General features: G+C 39.9%; 1 protein-coding gene across 7 annotated transcripts; it reads right to left on the bottom strand.

Annotated features, from left to right (window-relative positions):
* Nucleotides 1–25: 25 nt before the first annotated feature.
* LOC122875659 (ceramide transfer protein-like) lies at nt 26–19,577 on the bottom strand. 7 transcript variants are annotated; one of them, XR_006377872.1, is made up of 18 exons: nt 18,861–19,576; nt 18,531–18,665; nt 15,876–15,992; nt 10,256–10,363; nt 9,805–9,943; nt 9,101–9,187; nt 8,755–8,912; nt 6,508–6,600; nt 6,240–6,326; nt 5,396–5,488; nt 4,911–4,988; nt 4,045–4,140; nt 3,425–3,557; nt 3,260–3,330; nt 3,040–3,168; nt 2,535–2,664; nt 1,876–2,071; nt 1,589–1,714 (listed from the first exon to the last, which is right to left on the bottom strand). XR_006377872.1 is itself a non-coding variant. In XM_044194994.1 (18 exons), the coding sequence occupies exons 1-17, from the start codon at nt 18,948–18,950 to the stop codon at nt 1,944–1,946; spliced, it is 1,872 nt and encodes a 623-aa protein (XP_044050929.1). In that variant the 5' UTR covers nt 18,951–19,576; the 3' UTR covers nt 1,589–1,706; nt 1,934–1,943. The 7 variants fall into 7 exon arrangements, 6 of the variants coding, with proteins under 6 accessions (XP_044050932.1, XP_044050929.1, XP_044050928.1 ...); XM_044194994.1 differs by having other exon boundaries at nt 1,589–1,706; nt 1,934–2,071; XM_044194993.1 differs by having other exon boundaries at nt 1,664–1,714; nt 1,934–2,071.
* Between the last annotated feature and the right edge of the window lie 164 nt (nt 19,578–19,741).

Genomic DNA, 19,741 nt, shown 5'->3' with positions numbered 1-19,741 from the left:
TGCCACTCAAAACAGTACACTGCACTTATTTCTGTTGTGTAACAATTTTAATTTACATAACATTGTCAAATTGCATTACATGTAGTGCAAATGATAACACTTCTGATGTACAACTTAGAAATATACAAAGTGTGTAGATTACTGACAAAATATCAAAATTAAAAACACTAAATGAATTCTTCAGCTGACATTGCTTGCAGATCTAGATCTTGTAATCATCAGCAAAACAATTATCCAGATCCTTCGTAACCTCTGACCCCTTAGACCAAAAATCTGATGGTGAATTTTCAACCATTGCAGATCTGATTGCAAAACTCCCAACTTTTGATGGCATTATACACAATCTAGAGTAAATTTAAATCGTGAGGTAAGACGATGTGAAATGCTGACCCTAAACACCCCGCTTCATTTCAGTGTTGATAAATGCACATCTGGTAGCTGTACAGTAGCGATAACCAGGATTTTTAGGGTTCATCCTGGTGTCTAAGGCATTCTGGGGGTAGTTTATCAGTCAAAGGGCAGGAGGCCACTGGACTGTAGTGTGGCATGTGAAATGTAATGTTAGAGTAAGACAGAGTGTAGGGTGGAGGTGATATCTTACTCAACATTTTACAATTTTACCTGCACAATAGCAGCAGTACTAATTTACAAACATGACACTTGTGAATGGACAGACAGATTTTTTTTGTTGCCTCATCAGGGGCTGAAAATGGTGAAAAACAACCTAGGGTATACAAAATGTATCCACTCATCTCTCAGTGAAAGAGAGGAATCTTTATATTAGACACTATGGCTGGCCATTTGCAAAGATCTGTCAGAAACCTTGTCTTATATGGAGGTTAAAGGCAGATACACACCGACAACAGACCACAACTTAGCATCTATAGACCATATCCAATTAATGATTATCAGTTCAATTGTGTCAAAAATATTGTCCAACATGAGTCAATTAGTTAAATGCTGTTTAACTCCCACTTCAGGTTTTCTTGGCCGTGTCATCAAATTCAAGCGTTTAACAGTCAAATCACATTTCTCACATTGGTAAACTAACTGAAAACTTGTTTGTTTTCTCTGTACAATACATTGTGTCCATGGTGCTCTCCAAAAGCTACTTTATAACAATCTAGAAATATAAAGATTTCAAAGCTTAGACTCTGACCCCCCATCAAACTGCAGAGAGTCATCACTAGAGGGACTGGAGAAGGCAAGAAAGAGGAGATACAGTACCACACCTCATCAATGCTTTTCCTGTCAATATCTATTTTCCTCCCTCATGGTAGTTACTTTAGCAGCAGCAAAACAAGTAGCTGTAATACTAGCGATTAAAGCAAACCCCAAAAAGTCAAGAAGTATGGAATCATAAGAAATGTACAATGTAACAATTTACAAAAAAAGCAAATAATCGGTAATAATAATTCAAAAACCACTTAGGAAACTTTTGAATTTACATACAAATGTACCCATGACCAACAGATGGTGTTTTGCCATTATAATATAGCTGGGATGACAACTACTGATGGATTGATGCCGTAAAAACCAGTCTCTTCTACAAGCAGGTGTCCTGTGGGGCATCCTGGATGATATGGTGTCCTGCGTGTAGTAAGTTTGAAAACACATTCTATTTGACAGGTGAATGGTTCATGTAGTTATTGAGGGCCTTTTCAATGCTGAACAATGTAGTCTCTCCAGTAGCCAACCTTGGTCATCTGCAAGCCTGAAAAACAAAGGAAGATTAAAAGTCAATATCCCAGAAATGAACAAAACTGAAATAATAACTGACTCTGTACATCTGCTGGCTTTTTCATGGTTCAAAATTACAGATAAAGCATCAGCCAGGAGATATCCCATCCATTAACAGTTTAATGAATGTTCTACCTATCAGTTTAGTTGCTTTCTCAATTGGAAAGCAAGATGTGTTTGGGTTCCTGGCTACCTCTTTGTGTTCAGAAGAGGATGGGCTTCCCAGCAGTTTTCTCCTGGACATAGGAGGTGAAGCGTTTGAGGAACTTGGGATATTCTCTCTTGGCCACGGCTCTGAGGACTGAGGCGGGAGCCCAGCCTCCTGGGTTTACTGCAGCCAAACAGAGGAAAATTATCAGGAAACTGTGTTTATGTGCTAACTTATGATAAAATTATTAGTCATAAACCAACAGTGTACAGATTCAATACACAGACAGTGGTCTAGGGTGCCCTCTAGTGAGAGGCGAGGATGTAATGCTTATTTCTTTAAATTAACTCCCATGACCTGCCTGGTTTCTCTAACAATAAATTGGTTCAGGATTCCTTCTGCAGTGCTGCTTTATGTCACAATCACCTCATCTACAGGAAGTCAGGGGAGGGGGAGAAGCTGTGCAAGTCTGGATCGACATTTCAAAGACACAAGCAGACTGTCTAGCTCTTGTGTTAGCTACCAGCTGGACAAAGACCAACTAGAAGAAATATTGGCTGATATTGGCTTTGTTCTGATGGCTGCTGATCTTGCCTAGGGCACATACAGTGAGATCAAAACATTATCAGGTTGGAGAGGCACTTACCATTGGCAACGTAGGTGATCTTACAAAGGATGTTGTCTCGGCTGATCTCTTTATCACCCTCTGGTGGGCTGACCAGCGTTTGGCAGATCATAGCGACATTGATTTTGGCACGAACACACCGGTTTGTGGGCTGAAAATAAAACAAAAATTTGAATGCAAACAATCCACAAGCTGCCACAAATCTCACTGTAGCTAATTTGACAGAGTGACTGAGGTTAAGAGGTCTAAAACTATTCTTTCTTCCATTTTCCATGAAACAGGCCCTACAACGAAGCCATATTCTATTAAGGGATATTTGTAATTATATGCTGTAATGAATCAAATGCATTTTTAATCCAATCACAGTACTTGGATGCCTGACACATCGGGAAAATGTCACTAAAATGAATAAATAAAAAATGTATAAAAATAGGCCAAGCAGTATGTTCACTAAATAGTTTTCAGCTCACTAGTCGCTCACTCGCAATATTGCATGATAGTAATATGTGTAATGTGGTAACCTTACAAGAGCATTGTCGTGGTCCACAGAGAAGTTGCAGACCAGCCATGTGTCGGGATCGTTTTCGTTTGTTGCTAAGATCTTCCTGATGGCTGATAGATAGAGCACGTCTCTCTGAGAGGCAGGCCACACTCTCTGAAACACAACAGGCATTCAGCTGGCAATCAAATAGGCTGCAGAATATCACTGATCAAACATGCCTAAAGCCATGATGAAGTCAATTTACCTTGTGCGTCTGGTAAACAATGACGGCATTATCAGAGAGCGTTTCCACAACGTTGAAATTTTCAATGGTGGCTGAGGGAGAAAGCGTTCAGTCAGGTCATGCCATTAAAACAGGGAAAGTCAAACAGTGTCGATATGATGGTGACTTCTGAAATATTGAACTTACTCTCCCAGTCCAATCGGACCGCTGTGTCCCAGAAGTAGTGGCAGACCTCGTGTCCTGTTACCCCCTTCACAGCATGTGTAGCTTTGAGAGGATCCAGCACAATACCATTCTCCTCTACTTCTCTCCTGTACACCTGTTACACAAAGTGCAGAGCATCAGACAAAACAAATGGAAAGTAATATCAGAACTATAAACATATTCACAACCTCACTACAAGACGTATCTTGAAGGATCCTCTTAATTCTACCAGACTGATATCTTGAGCTGATTTTTCCAGTTTGAAAACTGAAATAAATTCATCTTTGAATGCGTGGAGGAGACAGTGGTGTAAGGTAACTAGGTGGACTTACTCAGGTACTTCATTTAAGTAACATATTACAGTATTGGTAACTTATTTTATGGATTTAATGGATTATCTTTCCATTGTGGCATGGATACTTCTACTTTAAGTATTTGAATAGGTCTTCCATCTCTGCTAGCTGATACATTTCCCCTGCTTCCGATCTATATATGTTTCTACTGAAACCACAGTACCTTTTAAAAAGTGACTGAGATTTAAATATTCATAGCTAGCAATCTAGGGAAATGATTCATAAGCAGCTTCTCTCCTCTGTACTCACCTTCATCTCTCCTTCTTCTATTACCAGCTGCCAGTTGGCATCTCCGCCCACATCCTGAAGAGAGTAAGTCATATGATTCTGCACCATCTCCTCCACCTAAGAGAAGGACAGATATTGATTCAAATCTTGTGTGAGAGAATCTTTTACTGTTCTTTACTTACCTATTTAAGGACTTATTTGACTTTCATACTTTATTTAAACAGCACACAGTTTGGGGAGAAGAAGAATACAATATATTAGGGATGTTAAACTCAAGTTTAATGATTCATAGTCTTGAGCAACACACCTAGCACCTGTGCTGGTATTTTATTACAAAAGGTTTTGATAACATCATAGGAGGCAAACAGAATAACTATTTCCCTCTCAGAATCTTAGGTATTCCTTAAGCAAATAACTTTAGCCACTGAGCAGTAACCAAATAAATATTAAAGACTTGATCCTGCTCACGGGTGTTATTCAACATCCCAAAAATGTATTAAGAACACAGTGCATAGCCAGTCTGGATTCATGCTTGCTCATGCTGTGGAAGACAGTGATGTGAGGAAAGGGGAGGCAGAAATGAAGAGGTTTCACTAGATTCCAGTCATGCAGCATTAGACTAACTTTATTCTTATCAGTGGTATGATGACAACTGTTATGTGATGAAGACAACCTGTCAGTCACTCCAGGAATTTAAATACACATAATACTATAAAGACTTTTGTGTAAAACCCTCCTATAAACATGCAACTCAAAACACAGTAAACGTTTGTGAAATCCTGGAGAGACTGGTTATCTGCTCATGCTCTTTCTGCCTGTGGTGGAAAGCAGTAGGCGTTTGCAGCCCACTGCAGATACAGGTGCTTGCTGCTGACCAAATACAGTACCTGAGTGCTGAATCTGTGAATGTCATCTGAAGCACTGACTAGCTCAACGGAGGACAGGGAAGAAGAATGGCTATGGGGCTGTACAGCAGAGAGGAAGATCGAAAGAGAAAGGAATAAGGAACAAAACAGAAAGAGGCGCCACCGCAGCAGTCCAGACCACACAATCACAACCTGTTTATGAAGCATTTAATATGAAAAGGTTATGTATATGCTCTCAAATTATTGCAGTAAGCACAAACATGATTCTCTGTTTGAACAGATTAAGGTGAAGCATGGACACATTATGAGAACATGCTATTCAATTGTCAGCACACAAATTGCAGTTGCAGAGCTTTATAGGCAGGTCGCGCTGGTTATGAGCTGACTGGACTTCAGACAGGAATGATGAGACATTGCAAACAGCAGCAACCGGTAGCCTTCAATTAGAACAAACTAGGATGGAAATAAGATGCGCATTAAAGAGAAAATAAGAAATGTATTGAGACCTTGGTGGCAAATTGGTGTGTACCGATGGTGGAATAGATGTCTCCAGGAGGAACCGGAGTTAGTCGAGGTATCCTGATCTTCTCTGACTGGCACTGAGGGACAGAGAGTAGGAGTTTGGTAAGAGAGAGAAGATTAAGAAGATACCACAGGGAGAGGAAACATCTCTGTGTGTAATGTATGTAACTAGAGCTGGGTATCGCCACCGATTTCCCAAATCAATTTGATTTCCGTTTCGATTAGGGATATTTCAGTTAAAATTAGGGCTGGGTTTAAAAAAAAAAAAATCAAAAAAATATTGATTTTCCAATTCAAACTGATCTTCATTTGAATTATCCGACATCGATTCATAAAATCAGAGATCGATCTTTGGGTCCATAGGCTATAGCGTTTTTTTACTGGCAGAGAAGAACTAGAGTGAAGTGCTTGTGCGGTGAGAGAGAAAAACGCTGCGTGTGGGTTTTGTTTCTATGACAAGCAGATTGACATTAGCTAAGTAGCTAAAAAGTGCTTTGTGGACACAGGCCTCTAACGGGGTAAAAGCTTCACACATCCACGGGAAAAGGCATGTTTAAAGATCGAGCTCAGGATTTTATGAATCGATATTGAATCATTCAAATGAAGATTGATTTCAATCGGAAAATCGATCTTTTAAACCCAGCCCTACATGTAACTGTGGTTTAGTTCACCTTGCTTTGTTTAAATGTGTTTCAAAGAGAGATAGAGGCAGAGAGAGAACGACGAGGAAGGGAGGAACAAGAGAGAATGTGTAAATGTTTTATACATCCCAACTGGACAGCACATTTTGATTGTGCCAAATAGAGCAAGTTTAGATCTTCATCACACCTGCTCCTCTATCTTGTCCTGTCTGTCCAATGCAGCTTCCACTGCATCGAAGAACTCGTCCTCATTGATCAGACTGTTGGGCCCCTCCTGTGGAAAGCAAATGTTATCAGCAATAAGAATAATAAGACTCCTGTGAGAGAAGGCCTGAAAAACATGCAGAATGATAAAAATGCATATGCTGGGAAACATGGGACAAAGTCAAGAAATCATTCTGCTGTGGTGTATCTAGCCGTTTCTAATCCATTTAGTTGATCTAATTTCAACGTGCCTCGTAGTCTGGACCTCCGTAGTGTGACTTTTTCTTCAGTTCAATTATAGCAGACTTGTAGGCATCTTCTACTCTCCTCCTCTTCTCTAGCTCCTGAACACACAGAGAGAGCAGTGTAGTGTTGTTAGTGCAACTGTATTCAATACGAAATAATAGTGACAGCATGTAAATAGAAACACCCATTAAAACATCTGTGTTGCATTTAAAAGAGATGTGCTAATACTTTACATTTAGACAGTAAACAGGAATTTAGTGAGTTAGAAAACATCTCCGCCCCAGTGACAATGCTCCTTTCATCAGATTGCAGCTGATAAAAAGTTGCAAAAAAGGGAGGAAGAAAAGAGAGGCCTGGATGTCACAAACAAACAATCAGGCAAACCCACCACATCATTCAGCTGTGTGCACACTCAAACAGGTTTTTCCCAATGTCTCATTCCCTGCCAGAAGCAAATAAGCACACTTCACACAACTGAAATGGAGACAGCAAACTGCTGCTATACAATGGAGAACTGAAGAGATTGAATATATTTTTCACCATCTACTACTTAAAAGCACAGAAACCTAGCAAACTATGAATCGTAATACAATAAAATTTACTCTGTAGACTGAAACCACTCAACAACTGAAAGAAACAGTTTATATTTCAGACACAGTTTATCCACACCGCAATAAGAGAAAGCAAGCAAACTACTGTAATATAAACAATAGCTCTCTCGAAAATACTTAAATGGAGGGAAACCAGACTGAAAATAGATACTGAAACCAAACAAAGTGTAGGAAGGAAGGTGTGGACATAACACTTGGCAGAAAATAAACAGGAGGTGATTCTGTTGTGTGTAACCACTAGACAGACCGACAGAGACCTACTGTAAAGAAGAGGCTGCAGCTCTGTAGAGGTATCCATCTCTGTGTCTGGTATTTGAGCAGCTCTGTCCTCCTTTGTAGTGAAGGCTTCCACAAACTGCACCATGAAGTCTGAGTAGTCATTTTATAATTCACTCTCTGTCTGAGCGGGTGTATCTTGTTCCTTTGAGTGTGTGTTCTGTAATTATTTCTATTTCCCTACTCCACATCGGCAGCTAAACTTCACACACATAACACAGATAAGATTGAGGTAGTTTCACTCAAGTAGTCAAACTGAAAGCACTTCCCGGCTATAGTAGGTTTTAGGGTTGGGTAGCACACCTTTACAGACAGAAAAAAAAAAGAAAAAAAGAAAAAAGAAAACTGGTTTGACAACATCAGTTGAGCTGATCAGGATGTAAGCATGAGGAGTTCTGAAGAGCATACCTTTTCAGGCACAGCCCGCTCTATAGATAAAGCAAAAATCAATGAATGATAAAGTGTTATGGGAACTCCAAAAACTGATAAAAAACAAAATGATCAAATAACAAAAGGGTTAAAGTTGATTATGGGCAACAGGGGCATTTGTGCTTCTGGTAAGCAAGTCTGACTATTTTGAAACTGATATGTTCATTGACCTATAGCCATTAATGTTACATTTGATATAGCTGGTTTACATTAACCAACTGTAAACCAGCTATATCCAATAGAAATGATTGCTTTTCAGTTATCAGGACTATGGAATTTGAGGACTCTTGAACAGTTTTGTTCACTGTTTTTAACGTTGACTAAGCACACATTCTCTTTTTTTAATCATCATATCTTGCTCTTGCTAAAGGCAAGACACTTGTAATTAAGGCACACTTCTATTAAGGCACCTTAACATTTCCCACAAAAAACATATTGAGAGAGCACTTAATCAAAAACGGAGTAACACATTGCTTTACAAGATACAGTTTAAGTTACCAAATACATACAAATATGAACACACATATCAGGAACAAATAAAGACTTAAATACATACCTATATCAAATCTTCCATAACCAAGGGAGAGTTTAAGAATAATGACGAGTGAAAGGAGATCTGAACTACATCCTAAGGAATCGAGGCTTGTCTAACCTGTTCATTCACATAGCTATTTATTTAATACAGCTAGTGTATTTTACATGTAGAGTGTTGCACCACAAACTCTTCACCTGAAGGACAGAGCCCAAAAACACCAAACTCTTGGTCATAATAACCAACTCCTTAAAAAGACAATACAAGGCAACAATTAGCTCCTCAGTCTGCGACTTCCACACTGGGACACACCCACTCAGGTAACTGCCTATTATTCACATGACACGTCACACACTGTGAGTGACATTTATTTTAATCACTGTGTGTACAGTGCAAGACTATACCTTGTCCAGTCTCTTCTGCCAGCTGTCCTCTCGTTTGACCATCAGTTCGATGCAGTGGGACAAGGTAGAGAGAATGCCTGCTGTGGTGGCCTTGAAGGTGATTGCCTCACCCTTGAAGTCTATCCCGTTCATACCTTTGGGACTGGCAGGGGGAAACACTGGCACAGACAGAAACAAAGAAATGACTGAGTATGACAGCTGCCTCATGACTTGATTAAAAATGGACATTCTAGCTTTTCACATTTAAAGTGAAGCAGTTATTACAAGGCCAAGCAACCAAAATGTATTTTTACACAGATATTTTTAAATGAAGAAATGATCGGACAGCATCTGCAGGGAAACTCACATTTCTCTTTGCTGCCATTGTTGTTGTGATTATATTCACCGTCGGGTCTTGTAGTGTTAAGAAAGTCATCTTCGTCCTCCTCTACTGCTGGTAAGAAAACAACAGCAATCTTAAATCTATCTATTATCTATCCAGTTAACCAAATTTTAATATGGCACAAATACCTTAACCTGGACATATAGCGAATAGAGTACAGTTTTCATTTTCGAACCTATTCAACAGGAATACTAAGCATTTATACCTTCAGAGTTACTGGAGCCAGTTACTACTTTTTCTTAATTGGACAATTGGTGATGAAAAGCATAATTTAGATTAAACTACATGTTCATGTAACATACATAAGAGAGCAAGTTCAATATGAAAGTGATTTTGAAGACTACAGAAAGGTTCTGCCTCAGAGATTAAACAACCCACAAAGTGCCCTGTAAGTGGATATTGATTTTTGTTGCCTTTCTCACTGAGTCTTACCAATCACTCTCCTTCATACTGTATGAGTCTTACCAACCATTCTCCTTCATATTGTATGAACCAAACACCAACTATAAATCATTTCCTTTGCCAGTGAACATCAAGACTAATTCCTCCTTGCCATGTCCACACTGCTCTAAATATCAGAAACAGAATAAATTTAGCCCAATATAAATTTAAACTAAATCTTGGACACTATACAGGCTCCATAATAGTGTATTTAAGCCACAGGTTACCTCTGTCTCTCTGAAATTCATCTTTGGAGACAGCATCAGCACAGGAGTCAAAGTATTTCTGCAGGGTGTCCACTTGTCTGCACAGAATGTCCCGGAAGGTTTCCATTTCTGCTAGCTTCTCGCGCAACCTGTGCCCCTTCTGAGCAGAGAGAAACAAAAGTAAAGAGATGCAATCAAAGGCTGTCAGGGGAAAGATTTAAAGAAACAAAAGTTCTATTGTTTTAACCCCAAGGCAAGGTCATAATAAAAAAGTACAAAACGCTTGACAATTCTTAAAAAAGTAATTACACCATATCTAGCCTTTAGCTGGTATTTTCACGAGGTGCTTTTATATAAAACGTTTAAATGTATATTGATGGAAATACTTCAGCGAGGGCAGCAAGGGACTAAGAATTTGACATGATCTGCTGGTGCCCAATATCTCCAAACTCTCTGGTGATCATGTTTTTACCTTGAAGGAGGATGTGGATGTAGCAGACAAGGCACTGGCTGCGGAGGTGAGAGACAACATGGAACCATGACGCCTGAGACTTGTTTCTGAACCATAACCAGACTCAGCCTAAAAATCCAGAGGGAGGGATCAAAGGAAAAAGAGAGAGAATGAGGGAAGGAGAGGGTATGATATGGATGATAAGAAAGGAGAAGGAAAACAGAGGATACATGAAAAAAGGAGAAGCAAAGAGGAGGGAACAGAAGATCAGTAAGTGCAAAAAACACATTAAACTAATCTGCAATATAATAAGAAAGTCTGTTTCTGTCTAGTTTATATGAGCTGCTGAAGGAGGGGCAAATCAATTCTAGCAGTCAGCAGCACTCAGTAATGCTAAGCTCGACCATAACAGGACCTACACCTACACAAGACATACAGTCTGTGAAATGGACTGGGGCTGAAAAACAGACACATGCATCAACCCAGCCAGTAGACCTAATACTAGGTACTAGGATACTAGGAACAGCGTATCCCAGAGTGGAGAGATCTAGGCTTGATTGCGACTTTCTGGAGGAAAATACTGTATACCTATTAGGCCGTGCAGTGTACTGTCGCACATGGCATTAGGGAGTGGCAGTGACTGCATTTGTTCCATTAAACAGCCAACTTATGACTGGGCGATGCCTGGGACTGCCAACTCAGCAAAGTGACAATTTTATTATACACAGTGTATGTTTATGTACACCCAGCCAAGCCCACTAAAGCAAAAATATTCTTGTGCGTCCCCTACATTAGAGGGAGAAAGCAAATTCATGACCCAACATTAGTCCCACACTTGAATTCATACCTTTACTCAACCAGTAGAAATAGTAATGAGGAGCGAGTGTGATAGGCTAACTGGTATGCAGCGGTGTTTCTTAAAAACAGTGAGAAAACTGAAGAGGAAGTCAGGTGACAAACTTGAGAGAACACATGTACATTCCCCTGCTAGAGGATCTTAAAACACTTACAACAGGATGGCAGACTGAGAGAGAGGTCTGTTCAAAACCATGCCAACAGAAAACAGTCTCAATGTTTGCTGCTAAAGGGTACAGTATGTTTAAATTCATACAATGCAGTGATTGCTGTGATATTAAGATTAAAGTGATACATTTAAGCGTTTACATAGTTCAAAGTAACACATTTTCCTTCAATTACGCAGGTTTACATACAGTAGATTTAGTTGATAACTGGGAAATTTATTTCTAAGTAATAAATGTGTGTCATCATCATGTTTAGAAAAAACAAGTAGCGATTTTGTACAGTACCACAACCAGGTACATATAAAACCAACTACTATAAAGTAAAATCCCTATCAGATGATGTATGAATTGCAATCAAAATCTTTACAAACATTTGGCATATTCATACAAAACACATGTAAAGCACTGAACATTGAATAATACAATGAAATTCAATAATAGTACAAGAAAACTTCAGCCATAAAAATGACCTGTTATTATTAAAGTCTCGCTATGGTTCAATAAAAAAAAAAATAATAAAAAAATCTGTCTGTAGAAAAGTGCTGCTCATCGTGATAAACTTTGAATATGTAGAACTGACTGACTATACTTGTAGATATTTGCATCTGAAACACACTGAAAGTCTTAAGTCAACAAATAATAATGTTTTGATACAGACAGTGAAATTTTATTTCTTGTCAGCTTTTTTAATGCATTTACATCATCCTACATCATCCTCAGTGTTACTATATTTTACTGTAATTTACTCCTTAAAACAAACACACGAAATGCATTACTGTTTACTTCATGTTGACCTTTTGACACAGCCTACATTTCAAACATCTGAGAATGACAGTTGGGTAGTTACATGGGTTAAAAAAAAAAAAAAAAACATTTGGCAAAAAGTGCTATGGACTAAAAGCTGTCCTTACAACACTATCACTAAAGGATCTGATTTGCTGTAGTTTCTTTCTTTGATCAGACTTGGATATTGCACAGGTTGCTGAAATCATTATTACTGTATTGCTAGTTTGGGCAGAGACCAATAGGCAAAACAATGCACTGATGAAACATGAAGACCAATCTGTGACAAGACTGCCATCTTTATGGCACAGTCATGCAAACTAAACACCCACTCATACACAACACACAAAATGGCATTGTGTGCCCACGGCTTTGTGATGGTAATGAGATGAGTGTACAGTAACTGACCATAGCAACCACTGAGTACTTCTACATATCTGAGCATATTGCTGTTGGGGAAAATACTTCTCATTAAAAATACTGGTGGTCAAGCATACAGCCATGCAGCATAAGCTTCATTTCTAAAAAATAGTGAATGATTTCTTACTGACATACAGTGGAGTCCAATGCTCAAGCTAGCCCATCAGTGCTACTAATGTGAAAAACTGCACACATCCCTACAAATAATAATTTATGCAATGTATGGACCAGAGCAAAGATGGGTATGTTTATTAATCATTCATGTCACAACACTGGCATTCTAATTAAAGACTTCAGTGATGAGTGATAATGAGCAAGCAGCATGCCAACATGCTATACGCCCACCATTCGGCCATTCCAACACCCAAGGCAGAGCAGGACACTGCTGCAGTCCCGGCGGTTTGCTGGCCCCAACATGGCCCAGATGCTCCCCCACCACTCCCACTGTTCTGACAATTCAAAGGCTTAAATCCAGTATTCCCGTTTCCCTGGACACACCTCACTGAGGAACAAAAGGGAAGAGGAGAAGGTGGAGAAGAAAAGCCACACAGGATCAGCTTAGCTTATCAAGTAAAAGAAAGCAGCTATAAAAGAGAGGGTAAGGAGGAAGAGGAAACAGTCATTTGCTCTCCGTAGCAATCAGAGTAGAGGCAGACACTAGCAGCTCCATGAAGCAGAAGAGACCGAGTGAGCCAAAAAGATGAGTCTCGTAATTCCTCGGCAGAGCGAAGCAGGTCTGCTTTCAGTCAGATCTTCCGCAGGCACACACATGGACTCAAAGACACACACGTACATGCACTCCACTCTTGCTGAGTACATATATCAACAGACTGCACACACCCTGACATGTGAAACCTTTTCATCTTGTCCATCTTTATGTCCAGCATCCATCACTGAGCAAGCAACCGGAACTGTGTGTGTTTGCATGTAAGAGACAGAGCGAGAGAGGGATTAAAATGAAGGGTGCTTGCATGTATGAATTAGAGAGAGATGAGGGCTGTCCGGAGCTGTTTGTGTGATAAACCACTAAAGTACCAAATGGGTGGGCGCGTGAAGCAGCCCACTGTACATTATGGCGCGCGCGCACACACAAAGACAGAGAGAGAGAGAGATTATTTGTCTGAATCTTCTGCTTTACTTCTATCTACTTGACTCTGCTTTTATCTGTTCTTATTCTGATTTGCTGATATCCCCTTGCGAAGCCTGATCCGGGCCAACAGTGTTCAGACTGTGCCAACAACCAGCCTGAAGAGGTGGTGGAAAAACTCTAAACACAGGGGTTTTTCCCCATTCCCTCCCATATCACCCCTCTGAATCGGACAGAATGGAACAGTCTTCTCAGTATGATCGAGTTTTATGTGTCCCTCTTGATTTTTGTTGCTGTGAGAACAGGCGATTAAAAGATGTATTATTCATCAAGAGCTGCACTTAACGTCCCTACATTTCGCACTACTATTTCCACCACCAACACAAACACACCCACACATAAAAACACAAATGTGCATGCACAAAATCAGCTTTTTTTCAAAACTAATTTGGTAATATGGATATGCAAGTGATGGTTGTTTGCCTTTGCAAAGTGGCTTATAAAAGGCATTTAAAAGCTGTAATCATGACATGTTCGACCCATATTAAAGCATAAGTATAGTTGTTAGATACTGACATGAACCCAGCTCTAGCAAAGTAGGAGTGTATGAAATTGGCACAAATTTTTTTTAACCCTACAGCACCTCAAAAAGTAGTGTTAAAAAGTTTAATGTTACACAATTTGTATCTGAAGTAACTGTCCACAGCTTCACCAGTAGATGTCAACATTACGCTAAATGCTTAATGCTTTAAGGAGGAAGTTTCAGATTTAAATTACTAGGTACAAACATGGATTAGATTTTGAAAGTCTGAAAGATTTGAAAAAGGGCTTAGTGTGTATGCATTTGTGTGCGCTATACTAGTTTTTGCGATGAGATTATTTTCAGAGTTGGGAATGGAAAACAAAACTACAAATTAATAATATTTACAGAACAAGTAGTGAGTATGTTTAAACAAAGTAACAGAGAAGTGAGGCTATCCTAAGGTAGGCTACACTGGTTCATCCCCTATTGAGTCCTGACAGAAAGATTAAAATCAGAACGCAAGTGGTGAACATTGCATGATGCAAGTCCTTCTTTGTCCAGTTGGGAGCAGTGCAATGCTGCAGGTAGTGCTGCATTAAGCTTACAGAGGTTATTGTAGGTCACAGTCCAGACATAACCCCAAAATACTCTCATGCCGTTGTTAATGGACTAGAGACCTGCGGTCATTCACACTCAATTGACATGCGAACACCCAGTAGCACTAACAAAACCATCCACAGCACCATTTTAGTGGAGAAGCAGGTCTAATGAGAATTCACAGGATAGTGATTATTTTTTCAAGGGTGGTACATTTACAATGGTCTCTCAACTACAGTGTTTTTATGTGGCAAATGCAAGCAAGAAAAATTACATAATAGCACAATTAAGATCACTCGTGCACTGGCAATGTACATTTGTTTGTTCACTCTCACACAGACATTTCACCAGAAGACCCAGATAACACACAGTACACACACAGAATTGTAATTCAACCAATGTCAGAGTACAAACACACTGATTGATATTACCCAAGTTTATGTACAGTCTGTAGAGTAGTTTGAATACAGTATAAGCAAATCAATAAAAACAAAATAAAACTAAACAGATGGTTAACTAGTTTAATATTTAGGGCATATTAATACTAAACTATAAATTCAGTAAAGTATAGCTAGCTGTATCAACTAGTTTTGGACAGACTGCGACATTATGTGTTGCACAGCACTTCTATCTAACATATATAATGTGCTTTACAAACTTTGCTGAGAAACCATGCATTATTAACTAGATGTCGTTGCAGCTGCCTGGTATCTGATGACAGGGGATACCCCCACATCATCACCTCACTACTCAGATACCCTGCTCTGTGTGTGTGTGTGTGTGTGTGTGTGTGTGTGTGTGTGTATGTGTCCGAAACCCTGTCCTGCCACACCCAGCTCAGTGAACAAAACAGATAACTCCCTGTCTGTTCTAAAAAACACCCTGACCCAAAATTGAACCTAAATACATGAAAAAAACATTTTCAATGAGTGATTGGGCAAGTAAAATTATATAAATAAATCAACTGTTTATTATGGCTTAAGGAAGTGACACAATATGGCATAAGACAATTTGTTCTGATTCGTGACACACACCAAGCAAGTAAAAAAATCCCTGAACACAGCATGGACTGGATTTAGGCACACTGAGCCTCTGTAGTATTAATTAATCTATCAGGGTAATGCATCTGACTTGCTTGCAGGTAGGAAAAATGCCCATGAATTACTTTATCAGAATGATGTTAAAGAACGAGAAACTCGTTCCACTCACCTTGTGCAGCTCTATCGACTCAATCCACTGGAGTCTGTGCTCTGGATCTTCAGCTCTGAGGTACCAAACACTGTCGTTCACGCTGATGTCAAAACGACACTCGTCAAACTCATGAGGCTACACAGAGAGAGGAGAGGGCTCATGAATAGTTATAAGGCAGAGTGCATGAATCATGTCAAGAAATACTGTCATGATCTGTATTTGAATACCAAAATACAAAAACTGAATGTAAAATTTTCCCCTAGTTCATCAGAACGAATATCTCGCCATAACGCCTCTAAAGTAATCTGTCTGTTTATGACTAGTGATGACATTCTGGAAACACATGGATTCCATCACACAGAAAAGCCTCTGCCACACAATAAACAGGAATTTTAATTAGAAACTTATGTCTGCAGGCGTAACCCTAAACGACCGCAAAAGAGCGGTGCAAAACACCCCCCCCCCCAAAAAAAAAAAAATTCTTTCAGCATGCCTTCGCCTGAACCTGGGTCATCATAACCCTTCCTTCTACTATTGAGCCAAATCTTTCAACTATTTCACTCCCCCGTTCTACAACGCACCCCACCCTGCTTCAACCACTGACTGTCTTAGGCACCTAAACACGTGCACCAAAGAATTTCCCTGTTTCCTCTGAGATTGGAATTTGACCACTGCACTCTGAGGAGAGCTCTGCTCTGCAAAGGTTCCTAATAAGAAAGAATACACAGTTGACTTCAATCTCCTTCTCATTTTTCTCTTCAGCAGCACCAAGACTACAGCCGCTCTGTCAGCTGACATAACCTCATGTTGCACAAGTTTAAGTAGATTTGCTGAATGATGCTCATGTGTTTTATTTGCTGCCACTGACAACAGCAACATACACTCCAACTCTGAACACGAACTGTCAGCCTGCATAACTTGATTCAACATTGGCTTTACACTTTAACACTTGTATTACATTTCACAATTTGCATATCTGCGATGCTGACGGGGTGAGTGGTTTTCTCTGACCCTTTAATGCTTTCTATTACAGTCACAGATAACCTCAGAGCAAAAGTTTCCCCTCAGAGACAGGTGTAACATCAAAAGTTTCAAAATTTCACTATAAAAGGTGGGGCGTGCAATGGTAACCTCAAGTGCATCCAGCCATGTTACCATTACTGGTTAGAGAAATCCAGTCTATCTTGCTGTGCTGTATCAGACACAGCCCATAAACCTCAGCTTTACAATCCAGTTTATACCCCTTTCATTCTGCCTGGAACAATCTCCTTTCCCCTTGCGTAAGCATTACTGAACATCCTTGCTGCACTGGCTTTTTTCTGTGTATAGGGCTGTGACATCTTCAGTGTTAAGAAAGAGGACGTTATCAGTCAAACACTGATAGTCGTAGTTCACAAAAGAGACATCTAAGACTTCTTCTTTTTTCTGTGAGCCGTCTTTAAATTAGTGTGAGTGCGTACATGTTTGTATTTTAATTAAAATAATATTCAACACAATAAATATAAATATCTACTATTAGTCATACAATTTAGCCCATTACAAAATTATATAACTCACAGGAAAACACCAATGCATAGACAAGAGCTTGAACTGATGTGAGCTTTTGATAATGGACCTTTGCCTACGATAGGAATTTTCAGACAGTAACATTTCCTGCACATTTTGCTTCCGTACGGGAACAGTCTGGTGTGTGTCTGCAGCTACACAGTGTGTTACAGACTGCAGTTAGGCAAGAAGAGAAGCAGAGGCTTGTTTCTGCATTCCTGAGTCCTCATACCACCGTCTCCTTAGACAGCACTGGCATTAAATTTTTCAGAAGAAGGGGGCGGCAGTAAGAAGTGGCTGTGGGGGGTCATATTACTCTAATTATTAGTGAGCATGTGTAATAAAACTGTGTACACTCTTAGTTTGCTACTATAACAAAATTACAAAACACAATGAATGTCTTGGGGAGTTCCATTCAAGTCTGCACAAACACAGGAATTGGCATAATGCTCACTCAAATGATCACTCTCACTAGAGGAAACTAACTGTAACCTTTCATGTTGTGGTTTTAATCCAGTTTTGAGTCATATAATCCTATTGCACACAGTAAAACCATTTGTTTGGCCTCTGTACTGGGTAGTGGTATGCTCAGATAGAACTGTGAATATTTAACCAGGGTGAGTGATTTCAACTTTCCTCACCAACAGGAGGCCTGAATAAGGAGAATACAGGTCCAATCTTTACAGTATGTGGTCAAAGCTTACATTTTAACCATAGGAAACAGCAATTTCAAGTAGCCTGTGCCGTAACTGCCATGGAGGACGAGGCACGAGAGTGTTCCCAAATAACTGCTAGGTCTGCTAAAATACAGGTCACTACCCTACCTGTGATCTTAATAACAGCCTCATTACTAGTTAATGCTTACCTTTGTGGAACATGGATTGAAGGAAATACAGTTAAACTCCATGCTAAGGACAGGAAAGACAGGATCAAAACATTGAGACCTGCTAGAGAGGTAACCCCACTCCAAGAGCACTGATGCAGAAAATGAGGCCTTTCATGGTCACCCATCTTATGAGCCCTGACTCACTGAAATGTTGAACAGGTGCTAAGCTCACTCTTCTTTCTACTTGTGCAATAGACAGCAGCAGAGTTATGTTCCTTCCTCATACCATGGTAATTACTTACTGTGATGACAGCCTTGCTGAGGCACAGAGACCCCCTGCAGCCGTACTCCCGTTCATCCTCCGACTTGTAGTAGCTCAAAGTATTGTTTTTCAACACGACCCATCGGTCCTGCCATCCGTGTATGTAATTTGTCCACTGTAAACACACAAGAGGTACAAGATAAACGGTTAGCTGCACTATGCAGTCAACAGATCCTCTGCCTAAATGATGTGTATGCATGAATTAATTCAACTTTTGCAGGTAACGTTAGTGTGTAATTAAGACACCAAAGCTAGACGTTATTTCTGCAGCATAAAACATTGTAATTCAAACTGGTTCACCTAACATTACCTTGCTTAAAACGCCTCCAAGCTCCACGGGCTGTCCGGATTCCGGGTCCACATCCTCATCCGAACCGGACGATAAACTCTTTTCGGACATTTAAATCCAAGCTTCAAAGAAAACTTGAACCTGATGTTATCGACAGAACCACTTAGCTTAACGCTAGCTGCTGGATTAGTTATTAAGTTCAAACGCGTCACAGCCAAACCTGCTGACAGCTTCTTTAACTTAGCCTTGCCGTCAGCGAAATAACGTTAATTAGACATTAACTGGGTGTATGAAACATCAGCTGAATAGCGTAATTTATCTTCGGTCAGTTGACAGACTTAAACCTAGCTAGCTTGTCTTGTAGCGAGCTATTTTGGAGATGACAGCAGAGTCTCAACTTCTTGGTTTTGCGGGCTTTGTTTTGAAACTGACGTCGAATACCAATGAGACTAGCTAGTTAGCCTTAGCTGTCAAACGACGCAACTAGCTAACATTAACTTAACTAGAAACTTGTGACGGTTCTCGTTAGCTCTCTTAACTGCAGTCGATAAGCTATATAAAGGAGTGATCAATGCAGAAGGCCTCCCTGTTAACGGTGTACCTCAACTTCAAGCTACAAATGCCGAGCAACTGACTATATCACTGCTGTAGTTCCGCAGTTTAGTTAGCAACAGCGAAGGACTGACTAGCCTGTCTTCATTCAGGTCGGGGGGAGGAGCTGCAGCCACGCTTTACTGTGTACCTTATAGAGAGCGGCGTCAAGCTAAAGAAATCACTGGAAGTCATATATTTTTGTCTTGAAATTAAAATAATTAAATTTTTCATATTGGGGCTGGAATGCAACAGAAACCGTACCAAAGTCAATAAGACAGTGGAGGCAATTTTTTTTATTGGCGACAGAT

This window comes from Siniperca chuatsi, linkage group LG5 (assembly GCF_020085105.1).
Source record: "Siniperca chuatsi isolate FFG_IHB_CAS linkage group LG5, ASM2008510v1, whole genome shotgun sequence".
In the NCBI taxonomy this organism is placed as follows: domain Eukaryota; kingdom Metazoa; phylum Chordata; class Actinopteri; order Centrarchiformes; family Sinipercidae; genus Siniperca; species Siniperca chuatsi.
This window is presented reverse-complemented; position numbering and strand designations above follow the sequence as displayed.